At 35.2% G+C, this 16,253-nt stretch overlaps 1 protein-coding gene across 2 annotated transcripts in view; it reads right to left on the reverse strand.

The window, feature by feature from the left end:
- UBR3 (ubiquitin protein ligase E3 component n-recognin 3) overlaps positions 1-16,253 on the reverse strand; it is a 254,192-nt gene that overhangs the window by 188,824 nt on the left and 49,115 nt on the right. For both annotated transcript variants that reach the window (XM_089916715.1, XM_089916716.1), the window contains exons 4-6: positions 14,519-14,662; positions 13,906-13,955; positions 2,076-2,142 (exon numbers count right to left, since the gene is read on the reverse strand). In XM_089916715.1, the coding sequence (XP_089772841.1) occupies positions 2,076-2,142; positions 13,906-13,955; positions 14,519-14,662 (261 nt within the window). The remainder of the gene's footprint in view (positions 1-2,075; positions 2,143-13,905; positions 13,956-14,518; positions 14,663-16,253) is intronic.

Here is a 16,253-nt window from a genome sequence, read left to right on the forward strand (position 1 = left end):
ATGTACAATCCAATTTTTCTAACTTCAGACATTTTAAAGAAGGGAGAAAAACCCACAATGTCTTCACTGTTATTCTTAAAATAAATGATATCAGTTTCCCAAGACATTTAAAGCATGTGTTATATGTATTACGTGTTATGTTATGGAAATGTGGTTAGAAATGCTTCCATTAGTTATGTATGATTATTTACCTTTAAAATCTTGATAAAATTGTCATGACCTTTACAACGCCTAAACAACTCAAGCCAAATTGTAAAAAGAGATTTTTGAAGAATCAGTATGTGGTACAAATGTATGACAGCATTTAATTTAGACAGTAGAGTCCAGCCTCTGCAACTCACAAGCTCAATAATCTTGGCCATGTTAGCTGAAGCCCTCTAGGCCTAGGCTTTTCACCCTTAAAATTGCAGTTTTGAGAATAGACAGTGATGTGTTTGTTAGCACAGTGCCTCTCCTCTCGCCTATCATTACATGTTTTATTTTCAGCTCACTTTCAAACTGTTGAATCAAATTCTTACAAAAACTAAACCACTCCCTGAACTTCAGACATTTTCAAAAGCAACAATTACTTTTTGAAAACAGAGGTTCTACTAATTCAAAAAGCCTCACTTTCAACTTTTTCAAAAAGCCACTTCTTCCACATACATACTTAAACCAAACATGATAACTGATCAAGTCTTAAATCTCTATACCACTTCTTACCAGTAGAGGAAGGAAGAGAAAACAATCAATCTCAAATGCAAAAAAATTCATATAATAGAAAATCAACTTCAACATAAAGGCTGCATAAAAAGTAACTTCAGCCAGAGTTTGACCAGGCTGAAGGAAAACAATGACCTCTTATGCCATAACAGGTATTTTCTGAACATCCCTGAAGCGTAAACTCAAGTATATGCCTAACAATCTCCTCCAACTCAGATGTGTCTCAAGGACTCAGGTAAACACAGGGACAACTGTGGTAAGTCAAGGGGCCAGTTAGCCATATGGACTTCTAATTTCTTTCAGGCATTACAGGGTCTCTGCTGGGCCACGAAGAAAGGGAAGATGTGCATGTTGGCCAGCAAATCAAATTTCATGCCCTTTGCTAACAGTCTGTAAGTTAAAGGTGACAACATGAGTAACTAAGTAAAGACTTGCAGACTTACAAAATGAGCCTCAACGGAAACTGCCTGCTTGCTCCACCTTCCAAGCAGTCCTAAACTTTCCACAAGACACACTTAGCACCAGAAGTAAGAATCTTTTCATCAAAATAATATTTTAACCTCTGGAGACTTTCTAACAGACCATACTAACCCAGAAAATAGACTATGTTAAGATTTGGAAATCCATGGCAAAAATCCAGAGCACAGGCTGCCAACTAATAACAAGTACTCTAGAAAAGCTTTTAGGGAGGGTCAAGAAAATATAGTGATAAAGCATTTAAACTCTGGGATTTGAATTAAGGACCTACTTCTCATTAGCTGTTAAACCTAACATGCCCCCATTTCCTCATTCATAAAATAGTAATAATAATAAAACCTGCTTCATATGGTTACTTGGAGAATTAAATGACACAATGCATGTGATGTGATTAGCACTATGTCTAGCATATATAAAAAGTTCCATAAATATTACTCATTACTAATCTATTCCCTCACTACAGGCATATCTACTTCTTCCTTTGCAAAAATATGTATTGAGTCCTTTCTGAGCCCTTAATATGTGGTAAGTGCCATTCATTCTCATTCTCACTCTCTTTTACTCTTGTTACTTTTTCTCACACACACGCCCAAAATCTCCCTCTTGCTCATCCTTTAAATCAAATTAAAGCTTTACACCAAATATGCTGCATCCAAATCAAAGATTCAATGAAGAGACTATTTTTCTGGCTCAAATATGATGTTGCTCATTTTATAAAGAAAACAAATGAACAAAATCCCAACAGTAAGGGTTTTACTTGCTTTCGAGGTCCCCCCACAATCACGCTCTAACAACACTTTCTCCATATTAGACAAATCTAATAACATTACTCTCCCTTCAAGTGCTCTTAATGATTAAGCATTTTTTTATACAAGGAAAAAACAAAATATAAATACCTTTGGTGTTACTGCTTAGTTTGACCCTCTTTCTCTTGCCCAGACCTTGACTCCCATCCTGATCCTCCTGGAGAAAAACAAAATTAGCATTATCTATAGTCCTATTCATGAATTTATACATTTTATGTAAATATAAATATGCTTATAAATTATGTTAAATATACAATACAGGCATGCTTACATATTATTAACCAACGATTTTATGTATTTGCTGTCATAAAATATATTTTAATGCTGCTAACTTTAAATTAAATTTCAAATTAGCATTATAATTAAAATATATCATGAAAATCCTTAGGATTAAAATATAAGAGTTCTTAAACTTAATCTGTGCTTCTAATGAAAGACTCTTAAATACCCCAAAATGCCAAAATAAAAATTTTCCTAACCTTATAATATCAAAGAAGCTAAAGGCAAGGAGGGAGCAGATTAGCATAGGAAGGGGAGAAGGAGAAGAGGGTTAAAACAATGAATAGAGAAAAGGCTTTGAAGAGTCTAACACAAACAAAATGAGTTAAAGAGATCAAGTTCTGAAAAATAAGCATAGGATATTAGAAGCTGGAGTTGACAGTCAAAAAAATAATATAAAAACAAATTAAAATGTGCTTAGGAAAAGAATCCAAGAAGAAAATACATGCATTTCTGCTCACATGTAATATATCCATTCCTGAAAAAAACCTCATATGAAAAACAACAAGGCAGACTTCCCTGGTGGTGCAGTGGTTAAGAATCTGCCTGCCAATGCAGGGGACATGGGTTTGAGCCGTGTCCAGGAAGATCCCACATGCTGTGGAGCAACTAAGCCCACAAGCCACAACTACTGAGCCCACGTGCCAAACCACTGAAGCCTGCATGCCTAGAGCCCGTGCTCCGCAACAAGAGAAGCCACCGCAATGAGAAGCCTGTGCACCACAAATAAGAGTAGCCCCCACTCGCTGCAACTAGAGAAAGCCCGCACACAACAACGAAGACCCAAAGCAACCAAAACTTAATTAATTAATTTTAAAGAGAGAACATGTAAATATAGAAAACACTTTAAAGATGTTAAAAAAAAAAAAAGCTGGGTCTTCCTTGGTGGCACAGTGGTTAAGAATCCGCCTGCCAATGCAGGGGACACAGGTTCACACCCTGGTCCGGGAAGATCCCACATGCCACGGAGCAACTAAGCCCATGCGCCACAACTACTGAGCCTGCCCTCTAGAGCCCACGAGCCACAACTACTGAGCCTGTGTGCCACAACTACTGAAGCCCGTGCGCCTAGAGCCCATGCTCTGCAACAAGAGAAGCCACCGCTATGAGAAGCCTGCACACCGCAATGAAGAGTAGCCCCCGCTCGCCTCAACTAGAGAAAGCCTGCACACAGCAACGAAGACCCAACAACAGCCAAAAATAAATAAATAAAATTAAAAATTGTTTAATTTTAAAAAAAAGTCTTATAGGAAATAAAAGGGTGAGGGGCAGACCACTCACAACCTATTTTGTAACCTAGAAAGTTTGTAACCAAAGAAGTAACAGAAGCAATAATCAGTACCTGGGGAGATCATTTGGATGCCCAGGCAAACATCTTGGAGTGATTTGAGGCTGTCTCAGGGGATGTTAACAACCTACCACAACAAAAAAGTGGGAAGCTAGCTGGCTGAGACAACACAGAGGGAAGAGGAGCAGAGGAAGCAGCCTGCTACTAGAGAAACCAACAGTGAGGCTAGCAATGTGCCTCTTAGGGAGGGAGCGATGGGTACAGATGCTCATTTCTGATTTACTTTGAATGTTGCTAAAAAGGTTCCTGCTGCCTTCATAGCTCATGGTTTTTTCCCCTCCAGCTAAAGGATATGATTCTACCCCACTATCCCAGCTCTCCTGAGCTAGGAAAGATTGCATAGGAATCCAAAACTTCCATGTTATATGACACCTTTTTCCTATATTTCCAAACATATATGAGCCAACTGGTATTATAAAGACATGTGGTAGCATTTTGGCACACAGTCTGTTGTGCTAACCAATTATGTTGGTGGCAGGTTAGAAGCATGGTACAAATTCCCAGACACTTGCTCAATTAAATCGAATCTCCAAAGCAGAAAAGCCTCAGCTTTAAGCTGCTGCTCTACCCACTGGTGTAGTCTCCTTGGCCTGCGCACCACAGACTTAGCTCCAGGTTTCTGCCAAGTCCAGCATCAGTCCTCAGGACCAGTCTGGGGTTACCCAAAGACACTACTTAGCTCAGTCATTCAGCATTTACTAAGCACTTCAATATGCTCTCCCTGTTAATTCCTACCAAAGCCAGGCCTCTATGGTCTACCTTGCAGTAATACTGACAGTCAAACTACACTCTCCTCTTCCTCTGCCACCCTCACCTCGCCCTTAGAGAAACTCAACCAGTATGAAATTTGGAGCCATAAAAGACAGACATAAGAATGTAAAACTATGCCACAGGACCCAGAAGGTTCTAAAATTTGAGATTTTAGCTAACAGCCATTTATGAAACTGCTCTCCCAGCCCTGAGAGAAAAAAAAAAAAAAACTTTTAATGTTATATTCCAGGTTAGGATTACTTCATAATTTCAAATACAAACTTCCTATGAAAAGAGTGTCCTTGATCAAGCAATAGTCATGGCAATACAAAGTTTTATAAATTTCCCAACCTTACACTTTAAAAGGACAAGTAAAATTAGCCAAGCAAAGGAAAGGAAAGTCATTCCAAGAAGACACCATGAATAAAGGCACAATGACAAAAGTCTAGAAACAAAGATCAGCTTGACATCAGCATAGATATCAAACTCAGCTAGGAAGGGAGTTTATCTCCATCTAAACTGGTGGGAAAATGTGTACTCTTGTACATCGCTTGAGAGAGTATATAATAAAACTATTGTCCTGAATGGCAATTTGTCAATACAAATGTCAGAAGTCGTTAAAGTATATCTATCACTGGAACAGAAATTCCAGTTCTAGGAATTTATCCTGAAGAAATAATCAGACAAGTGAATAGGGACTATATGCATAGATACTCATCACAATGTTATTTATAATAGAAAAAAAAATCTTTGGTTTCCAACAGCAGAGCAGGGGATTAGGTAAATAAATTATAGCACACATATATCCTATGAAGAAAAACAATACTAGAGGTCTATATTCACTGTGACCAGATAGATGTTCAAAAACTATTACTATAAATGAGAAAAAAAATGGCATGCTATGAAGAATAGCATATGGAGTATGAAACCATTTAAGTACTGATAATACACACAAATAAAATCTCTTAAAATATACCCCTTGCTACAGATGTTCAAAACTACCATTAGTAAGAACAGCAGGTTACCGAATAGCATATATATAGCACGGAGCCATTAAAATATACTATATATAAAATCTGTTAGAATATATTTGTTTACAGTAAGTCACCTCTAAGTGATAGAGTAATAGGTAATTTCATCATCTTTTTGCTAATATTAATTTTCTATTTATTCAACGATGACAATGAATTATAGCTTTAAGCTAATAAATATGTTTTTAATACTAATTCTGATTGCCAATCCTAACTACAACAATCTGCTCAAGATAATGGATTACTGTGTTACCTATTACAAGTCCCATTTTTTTTATTTTGAGAAAGAACAAAACTTTTAACAAACAGGAATAACTTCCAGAGGTGGGATATTCAGGCATTAAGGAAGATGAAAACAATTCCGTTATCATGACAAGACCCCACCCACCCCAAATTCATGATAGGGAGTTAGTTATAGCTCTTTCCCATTTATCCATGAGAAAACAGTACAGAACCCCTGGGAGAAAATGATGGTCCAGCGGACAAAAGAGGAAATAAATAACCTCAACCCAGACAGCATTTGTACAGCCCTCAGAAACACTTTCCAAACCTTAACTAGTTCCTGGGCACAGAAGTAGACAATATTGCTATGTGTGTTTCAGGCATAAAATACATATACAAGTCCAAAATGAGAGAAGAAGACCCCCCCAAAAAAAATCAGATTCAAACTCCTACCCTACAAAATTTACAGTTGGTTTTTCAACCCAAACTAACCTTTCTTTCTTTCTTTGATGAATTTACTGGACAGATGAAAAAAAAATGTGAGCTCCATAAAAAGAAGTCAAGTAAATTCACAGCTGGTTAAAACAATACTCAGAGAATGTTAATACAGAATACACAAAGCTAAAAGGAACATTTAACATATAAGGTTATAAAAATAAAATCCAAAGGAGATCTTGAGAGACTAGAATGAAATGAAAACAACATTTATGTAAGCCACTGTAATATGAGACTGTTTGCTTTAAATCAATTCTACAAACACAAAGCTGAGAGGGAGCTCTCAAACTTGTCTGAGAGCTGAAGGGGTGGGTGGGGTGGGGGATCTGGGCATTTCATTTGACCACTGGGGCTCTCGCGACAGTCTAGCATAGCTGCTAAAAGGCTAACAAAAAACCTTGGGCCTTAAGGAAGCCACAACATGCTTCATGACAAGATGTCCTTATGACTCTATACCAAATCAGATCATAGATTTTAAAAGGGAATAAACAGATGAAAGGGCTATGAGCAGCAGAGAATACTAAATAACTAAAGCTAAAAATTTAAAGGGGTGTCTTATGGGAGTAAAAATTAAAATATTTCTACAGGGGAAAACAAGAAGAAATGTGTGAAAACTGTAATATTTAACACAGCATTGAGAAGAGATTCCTAATAATTAGAGCTATCAAACAAAGGAACAAGTTGCTTCATAAACTCAGTAAAGCTCCCAACCACTGGAAGTGTTTATGGAGAGGGTTACCAATTGTCAGGAATGTTGTAAAATCAATTCCTAAACTGGAAAAGAAATATATTAGATATTTCTAAGGCCTTCTCACCAAAAGTTTCTGTGATTCCCCACCCCACCCTTTACCTTTAATGTAATGTATGATAACTAATTAAAACCAAATCTTATACCTCAAAATAAAACAGTATTTTTCTTTTACCTATTCATTTATGAAAAGCTACTCTGGCTTTCAATTTCAATCATCCTGCTTTTGCTGCAAGTTTTGACCAAATTAGTTTTAACTTTTCATTGCATTCTATCTTGAATAAAGGCAAGAATATCGAGAGCACATCTACATAGTAACTTATTTTATTAAGTATTTATTTTTCAGTTATGTAAGAGTATGCAAAACAGAAGACTGGAGGTAAACAAACAAAATAAACAATGGTTATCTCTGGATAGCACAGCTGAAGGTAAATGTTTTCTTTTTTTATTCTGTTTTTCTATTTTTTCAATTTTTCCATAATGAACATTCATATTTTTATAGTTACACAGGGGGGAAAGTGTTTTAAATGATTTCATACAGAGATTAATGATTTGGTCATTGCACAGAGAAAAATGGACATTGCTACAGTAATGGCCACAGTGAATATAATCTTTCCTTGAAAAGTTATCTTGATCTAAGAGGTCCTATTTTCTCTAAGAAACTCTCTATTACACCCATGTACATATAATTCTAGAGATAATTTTCTTCTGAACTGAATTATGTGATGGTTATAAATAAATCTAAACAAAATATGAATAAACACAAATTTACATTTTAAAATACTTAATGAAGTTATAATGTGCTATTTTCTTTTCTTTTTGGTTCCATACAACACAAAGAACATTTTCTACTCTTATTACATATTAGCTACACAAAAAAAGAGTAAGAAATAGTAGTATGAAGAATGTCATATGTATAAATAGCCCTGCTGAGTACATAATGTTCTCTTACTCTAGGGACAGCAGGGACAAATACCTGACACAACTTGTGTGAATAAAATTAAGTAGAGAGTAATAGTATACACATTCGAGTAAAACTTTACAAATAGGAAAAATCTTGCTGCTGTTAGAGTTTCAAACCTGTTTCTTCATTTTTAAAACAAAGTGGTAGGACTAGATTACCCCTAAGATCTCTTCCAATTCTAACTTACAACATTTTTTAAATTGTTACAATTCCCTCTCTATAGTAGTTTTTGAGATGTCACTGCCCTCTTCTCATCCTGTCTTCCTTTTTATACAATTTGTTAAATTATAAGAATGAAATCACAAAAAGGGTTTGTTCAATAATCCCATGGGCCTGTAAGGTAAGAGTGTAGAAATTCCAATCCTTAAGACATATTCAGCTCTTCATTAAATTTCAAATATAAATACTAAAAGCAAACAATCATTTGTGCCTGCAGTTGCAAATGGCTTTAAAAGCTTTAACGAAATTTTAAAATGGCATAAAATAGGTATTTGTTCAAGAACATCTGTATCTGGATACTCTTCTTCTATCATACTCTTTCCATCTACCTTATCCTTTCATCTACTTTCTCCTTTATCTATTCCATCCTTTATTAAATTTAATTTGCTTGCATTTTCATCATTTATATATGTAAAAAGTGCTTTGAAAAGAAGTACAATACAAATTTAAAATATTAATGTCATTAGTTTTTTTAAAATATCATTAGTTTCTAAGTGAGTGGGTGGAAATTCTTGTATTTTCCCTCTAAATATATCACACTAAAACTCAATTAACTTAATTCTTATTTATGATACCTAGGCACAAAAGGAAGCTTTTTCCATGTAGGTCACTGGTCCTATTAAAATAATGTTTCTCATTTAAAAAATAAAAGCAGAACAGAAGACCCCAAGAAGAGATTAGCAGAAGAGTTACACTAATTTTATAATTTCAGTATAAATTAAATGCAAATTTATAATTTCAGTATAAATTCAATAATTTCAGTATTAATTAAATTCAAAACTATATTTTGTTCCTTAAACTGCAATGAATGCTGTAAAATTTTATTATATCTCCTTTTGTTTTACAAAGGTAAAGATCAACTTTTTAAAAACTCTTACAACTTCAAATATAAGCTTTCACTCTCTTGAGGTACAATAATAACTACTATACTTAAGGAAAACTTTGGGATCTTAGTTAAAACCCTACAGTAGCCATTTCTAGCTACAGTGGTATTTCATTACCATGTTATAGTTTTTCCCAACAGACAAGTACCACTGAAATAGATGGAAAAATACATACTCAATTATTGGTATGTCACGAGTCATTTCTAGGATATCAACAGAATCCAGGGAAAAGAATGGCAAATGGCACATACTGGTTGTGGAAGTTTTGAAACGTGTTTACAAATTCTTTAACACTCCTCCCTTCGAGAGACAGGATCTACCTCCTTTGCCATTAAATCTGAGCCCATCTTAGCAACTCACAAGGAACAGGATGCAGTGGAAGTGATACTATGTAACTTCCAAGGCTAGTTTAGAAAAGGCTCCACAGCTTCTGCTCTTGAGCTACTCATCCTGGGAGAAGCCATAACTATATGAGAAGTCCCAACAACTTGAGACCACCATACTGGAAAAGCCACATGCAGGCTGAGCTCCCTGTGCACAGTCGGCATCAGCTGCCAGCTCTGTCCATCAGCCATCTTAAATCTCCATCTCAGCTGAGCCTTCAGATGACTGCAGTTGCAGCCAACAACTAACAGGAATCGCATGAGATAAGCAAGTGAGAACTGCCTGGCTGCCATTCCCAAATTCCTGAGTCAAAGAATTGTGAGCAAAACAAAAAACGGTAATTTTAAGCCACAAAGTTTAGGACAAATTTGCTGTATAGAAATAATAATAACAGTGGCTTATATACTTTACATAAAAAACTCAAGACCAGCAAGGGAGGAGACCTAGCGACCATTTGCAACTCCACTACTAACTAGACAAAATTCACTTGCCTGGGTGAATCAGTTAATTCTTTGGAATTCAGCTTCCTCATCTATAAGAGAGTTAGGCAAGATGAACTTTAAGGTCTCCTTTAGCTCTAGCATTCATTAAATTTTTAAACCTGCAAATTGCCTCCTCCTGATTCTCATTTTTGTTTTGTTATATACAACTTTTCGATTTCTAACTCAAGATTTGACTTTGTAGTACATAAGTCAATAAAACATAAATGAATTTTTTGTATAAAAATTATGATCACAATCTTAAAATAGAAAATTTCCTATCACTAAAACCCTTTTATGATCGGCGCTGGGTAATGGTCTTATCTTTGTACTTTTCCATACTTCTCATTTTAAATATGTGTGTGTGACTTTTATAATCAGAAAAATAAATCTAATAAAATTTAAGATATGCCTACCCTGTAATCTAGCAATTCCATATCTCAGAGAACTATTTGCACATCTGCACAAAAAGAAATATAAGCATTGTATCTTTAATTAAAAATTGGAAATTATAAAAATGATTGGATAAACTGTAGTTTATTCATATTTCAGAATACTGGCAAAACAACTACAATGTATTTGGGTGATATTTGGGTAAATTTTTTATTTAAATTTTAAAGATAAACTTCATTACTCTTAAACCATGCTTTAATAAACTATTTCCTCTGGAAAGATGAGCAGAAATGTCTATCATATGACCTATGATAGCTCAAAACTTCAGTATTTGAATCCCTTCTACATATAAAGCACTAGGACAGAAAACATTTATCAGGAGCCTAATTTGTATCTGGTTCATAATAGGTAATCCATATGTTATCCCATTTAATCCTAACATTAGAATTATCACCATTTTTTCATGAGGAAACTGATGTTCAGAAGTTTAAAACCTGGCAGAAAGCACAGCAATATTATGAGGCAATATTCAAACTCAGATCTGCCTAACTCTGAAACTCAAATTTCTCTTAAAGAAAAACCAAAATAGGGCTTCCCTGGTGGCGCAGTGGTTGGGAGTCCGCCTGCCGATGCAGGGGACATGGGTTCGTGCCCCGGTCCGGGAGGATCCCACATGCCGCGGAGCGGCCGGGCCCATGAGCCATGGCCGCTGAGCCTGCGTGTCCGGAGCCTGTGCTCCGCAATGGAAGAGGCCACAGCAGTGAGAGGCCCGCGTACCGCAAAAAAAAAAAAAGAAAAACCAAAATAGATATCCCTTCAATCCACTTCCAGCTAAACAACTCTACTTCAAATTCTTAAGATTTCAGATGTCCAAATGACCCCAATTTCAATCCAATTGGAAAATGTGATAAATATATAAACTATAAAAAGTAATTTTAAATAGACTAAAAGTTTAATTATAAAGTATGATTTAAAGATCAGAAAGTCTTACTGTTTTTAAATATATAAGTTAAATATAATTCACATACTCTAAAAGTGTTCTCAGCTACTATTATAAAAAGTGTTTTATGAGAAAACATACTGAAATGAAGTATTTTTTTAAATGAAGTATTTTGAAGTTGTCACCATCAAAAAGCATTTACTACAATATTTACACTGAGACATAATCATAATTAAGAAACAAATGATTATATAAATTATATTACACACAGAAGTTGCTGAAACAAAGAATCTAAGAGAAGTGAACAGAAGGAACAGAAGAGAGGACCTAAAAAGAACAGAGTAAAAGCAATGGTAATGACCAAAGAAAGGCCCTATTTCAAATCCTCTGATATCCCTCGAGAAATTATTTCTAGAAGAAATTCAAAAGCCATCCCCCAGCCCCTCCCCCCACTACACACAGCCTGTGCTCCGCAGCGGGAGGCCACGGCAGTGAGAGGCCCGCGTACCGCAAAAAAAAAAATGAAAAGAAAAAGAAAAAGAAAGCAAAATAGCCAATTTAAAATCATATGTCTATCTATGACCTAATCACTTCCCTCTTCGACATGTGAAAAATTAGCATTCTTACCCCCATTACTCGCTTCCCCTAGCTTCAAAACAAAATTATTACTGTTTTAGTCAATAGTGTATATATTTTTGAAAGTCTATTTTAAATATCAGCAAGTTTTCCCCATTTGTCATTATGGCAGCAGTGTTCTTAGAAGTAACTCTTTAAAGCTAAAAAAACAAAAAAGCAAAAATTATAGCTAACCATTTATACAATTTTTTAAATGATTTTATTTTAATTTATTTATTTAACAAACATACATATAGTGTTACAATATGCCAGGCACTACTGCTCTGAGTGCTTCCATATATTAACTCATTCAATCATCATCATAACCCCAGGCATCAAGTACTATTATTACCTCCATTTTACAGGTGAGGAAATTGAGGCATGGAGAAATTGGTACCTATCCAAAGTCACACTACTAATTGGTACAGAAGCCAGATTCAAACCCAGACACTCTACTTCCAGAATAAAACTCAGAAGCAGTATACTAAACTACCTAGGGACTTCCCTGGTGGCCCAGTGGTAAAGAGTCCTCCTTCCAATGCAGGGGACGCGGGTTCGATCCCTGGTTGGGGAACTACGATCTCACATGCCATGGGGCAATTAAGCCTGCATGCCACAACTACTGAGCCCACACACTGCAACTACTGAGCCCACACACTGCAACTACAGAGCCCGCGCTCTCTAGGGCCCACACGCCAAAACTAGAGACAAGCCCAGGCCACAATGAAAGATCCTACATGCCACAACAAAGATCCCACGTACGGGAACTAAGACCCAAGGCAACCAAATAAATATTTCAAATAAATAAATAAATAAATAAACTGCCTATCCAATTTGTTGAAAACTCTTTAAAATTGTTAGTCCAGGGACTTCCCTGGCGGTCCAGTGGTTAAGACTTCGCCTTCCGATGCAGGGGGTGTGGGTTCGATCCCTGGTTGGGGAACTAAGATCCTACACGCCTTGCAGCCAAAAACCAAAACATAAAACAGAAGCAATATTGTAACAAATTAAATAAAGACTTTAAAAATAAATAAATAAATAAAATTTTAAAAAAATAATAAATGAAATAAAATTGTTAGACCAAAATGAGACTCCACAAAATGTTGCATTTTGTGGGAGCCTTCTTAGAGGGGAAATATACTACTACAAAGTTTAAATTATAAGGCATTAGATCAATTATAAGACTTCCATAAAAGAAATCATGTTTTCAAAAGAAGGATATTTGGCTTAGTTCATATGATATTATCAAATCAAAATGGGTTTTCAAAGGAAAAACATGTAAATGTTTAACAACGATTTAGTTTTTAAAATTTCAATCATTAAATATATAAATCAATAAAAATATGAAATTTAGGTTTTATAGAAACCAAGATTATAAACAGATATAAGTCAAAAAACAATTATTTGCTTACAAATTGTATACTAACAAAATACAGGAATGTTATAAGGAATTTATTAGAAATATTTATTATTAATAAACACTATAAAAGTTGAAATTTCAAATTAACAATCTATTTCCCAGTACATTGCTTTTTTTGATAACCTTTGACATATAAGATATAACCTTATTATGAGATTAGAAAAGAAGCTACATTTCACATTCTTCTAGCAAATTATTCTAGACTTAGCTAAATTTTTTAACAACAATTTCATTGTGCATATGACAACTTGGATAAATTTGGGGATATTTTCATAGGAGAAATATCTCTATGTCTTTCTATCTCCCATTTCTAAACTGTGAAAAGAGAAAGGAATTTACAAACAAGAAGTAAAAATCTAGTTGTAGTGGGCTTCCCTGGTGGCGCAGTGGTTGAGAGTCCGCCTGCTGATGCAGGGGACACTGGTTCGTGCCCCGGTCTGGGAAGATCCCGCATGCCGCAGAGCGGCTGGGTCCGTGAGCCATGGCCGCTGAGCCTGCGCTCCGCAACGGGAGAGGCCACAACAGTGAGAGGCCCGCATACCGCAAAAAAAAAAAAAAAAAAAATCTAGTTGTAGTTCTCGTCCTGTCACTAAGTAACTGTGTGACCTTGACTAAGTTATTCCACTCTGGGGTTCAGCGTCCATGTCTATAAAATGAGGAATTACAACTAGATAATACCCACAAATCTGTATGGTAGTTCTTAAACTTTTAAATTTCTACTTTTAAAAGTTTCAAATGTTGAATCTCACCTCATCTGAAGAATCTAGTTGTCCCAATGTTCCTGTTGCACCTGCAAAACCTTTGGAAAGGAGAAAAAAGATTGCCCTTCATAATTGTTACATATTGCTTTACTTTAAAATTATTTTGAGACATAACAATATCAAAAAACTAAGTTTTGTTAAGACAACTCATTCTAACAGTTATTTTGGCAGAAATCAACATTTATCTTCAATAAATTTGAGCCTAACAGGCTTATACTTCAATAGGAAATCTCCAGTGAAAACCCAGATTTAATAATTACACATGGTGTTTCAGAAGGATTGCTTTCTTTTACTTTTAAACCATGGTTTACTAAAATATTGAACTACTAAACTTCGGGGCTACTCTTAAATAGCAACTGCTACATTTTTCATGAGTTAGAACCAGAACCTATGATAAACTAACCGAATTTCGCTTAAGAAAAATGAAGTATCTTCTTTGATGACTCTATCCTTTCTTGCTTCCAAATTTTTACTACTTTCACTACTTTCTTACAAAGAATGACACAGCACTTAAATTTCTTCAATAATGAGTAATGTTTGAAGGGTTTTTTGTTTTAGTACAGAAAAGTTATCATTGTTCAAATTAAATATTTAAACAAACCTTGAACTGCCAGAGTGCTAGTGCCAGCAGATGGTTCTTGTATACCATATACAAGTTTATCCTCAGGATATGTAAGTCCAGAGCTCTTCAAAGCTATAAGGTATTTTTCATGACTTTTCCTTGCATAAGCATTTTCTCCAAGACCTAATATTTAAAATAAATTTAAAATCAGAAAAAATATTCCATTCAAAACATAAGTACAGCCATCTCAATAACTAATGTATACACATATAAAATAGATGAATATTCTAATGGAGGGGAAACCCTAGAATGAATAATATAAGATAGCTTCAGACATTTTTGTGCTCATGTTTGGCATTAACAATCTCAGAATGCACAGCATGTTTATAACAAATAATGAAATCCACTAACTAACTGGGTATCTAGAATATGCCAGAGATTACATACAAAATACAGGGGGTGCAAAGATTAATAAGACATGATTCCTGCCTTCAAGGAACTTAAAATTACTGTAAAGAAAGGCAGATAATATGGTAAATGACAATTACATAGCAGACTTCACCACCTGGTTTAACAACCTGTGCTCTCATAATACCATGCAGCCAGACTTAACCCAAAGCAGTTTTTGGAAAGGCTTACTAGAGAAGATAATGCCTGAGTGGAATTTTCAAACAGTAACTGAGATTACTAATTTCTGTTTTACCAAGCATAAAATGTTTTTATAATCACATTTAAGGATAAAAGTATAATTTCTACAGAAGTAGCAGTTAAAACAAATTTATTCCAAAATTTTGAGAAGTTTAGGTCCTAGAATTAAACAATCCTAGGTCTTTCACTTTAGCATTTGAGCATATTAATGCCAATTTTGTCTTTTGTTTTTTAATATATTATGGAGAACAGAATAACAACAAAATAAAAATACTGACATTTGAAAGTTCTTTAAAAGGAAAAATTATTCTCTGTCTGAAAGCCAAGTTACCATGTCATTTGCCACCTCTTAAGCAGATTATATATCTTTAATTGTTTCAATCTCTCTGATTATAAAAATATATAGTAAATGAGTTTCTTTAGTATTTGCTGAGCTTTTCTCAATTTCCTCTCTTTGCTAGCCTCAATAATTGCAATAGATTAGTTTTGCTTTTTAAATCTCTGCCCAATGTCTGTCTGGGATAGTTTAAAAAAAAAACAAAAAACAGGGCTTCCCTGGTGGCGCAGTGGTTGAGAGTCCGCCTGCGATGCACAGGACACGGGTTCGTGCCCCGGTCCGGGAAGATACCACATGCCGCGGCGCGGCTAGGCCCGTGAGCCATGGCCGCTGAGCCTGTGCGTCCGGAGCCTGTGCTCCGCAACGGGAGAGGCCACAACAGTGAGAGGCCCATGTACCGCAAAAAAAAAAAAAAAAAAACCTTCAGCACAGATTAAACAGATAGGAATACATCTATCCTTCAATTCAAGTCCAAAACTAAAAACAACCAGTTAGTCTATAAAGAATAAAGGACTTCTAGGGGTCCTATGTAAGAAATGACTAAATGTCTCCTGAATAATAAAGCCATGTATTTATCTCAATAATAATAGATGAAATTTTTGTAATACTTTAAATTAACAAAATACACTTCATCAACCCCTCACAACAAGCCTGAGAAAAATGAACATATTATCACCATTTTTATAAGTGAGGAAACTGAGGCTTACAAAGATAACATAATAACCAGTGAGTAAGCAAGCAGTGATTAGAAATGAACCTAGACTACAAATTTTAAACTTCTGAATCAAA

This window comes from Delphinapterus leucas, chromosome 8, assembly GCF_059928025.1.
Source record: "Delphinapterus leucas isolate spDelLeu-1000000601 "Yukka" chromosome 8, BTC_Dleu_Yukka2, whole genome shotgun sequence".
Lineage (NCBI taxonomy): Eukaryota > Metazoa > Chordata > Mammalia > Artiodactyla > Monodontidae > Delphinapterus > Delphinapterus leucas.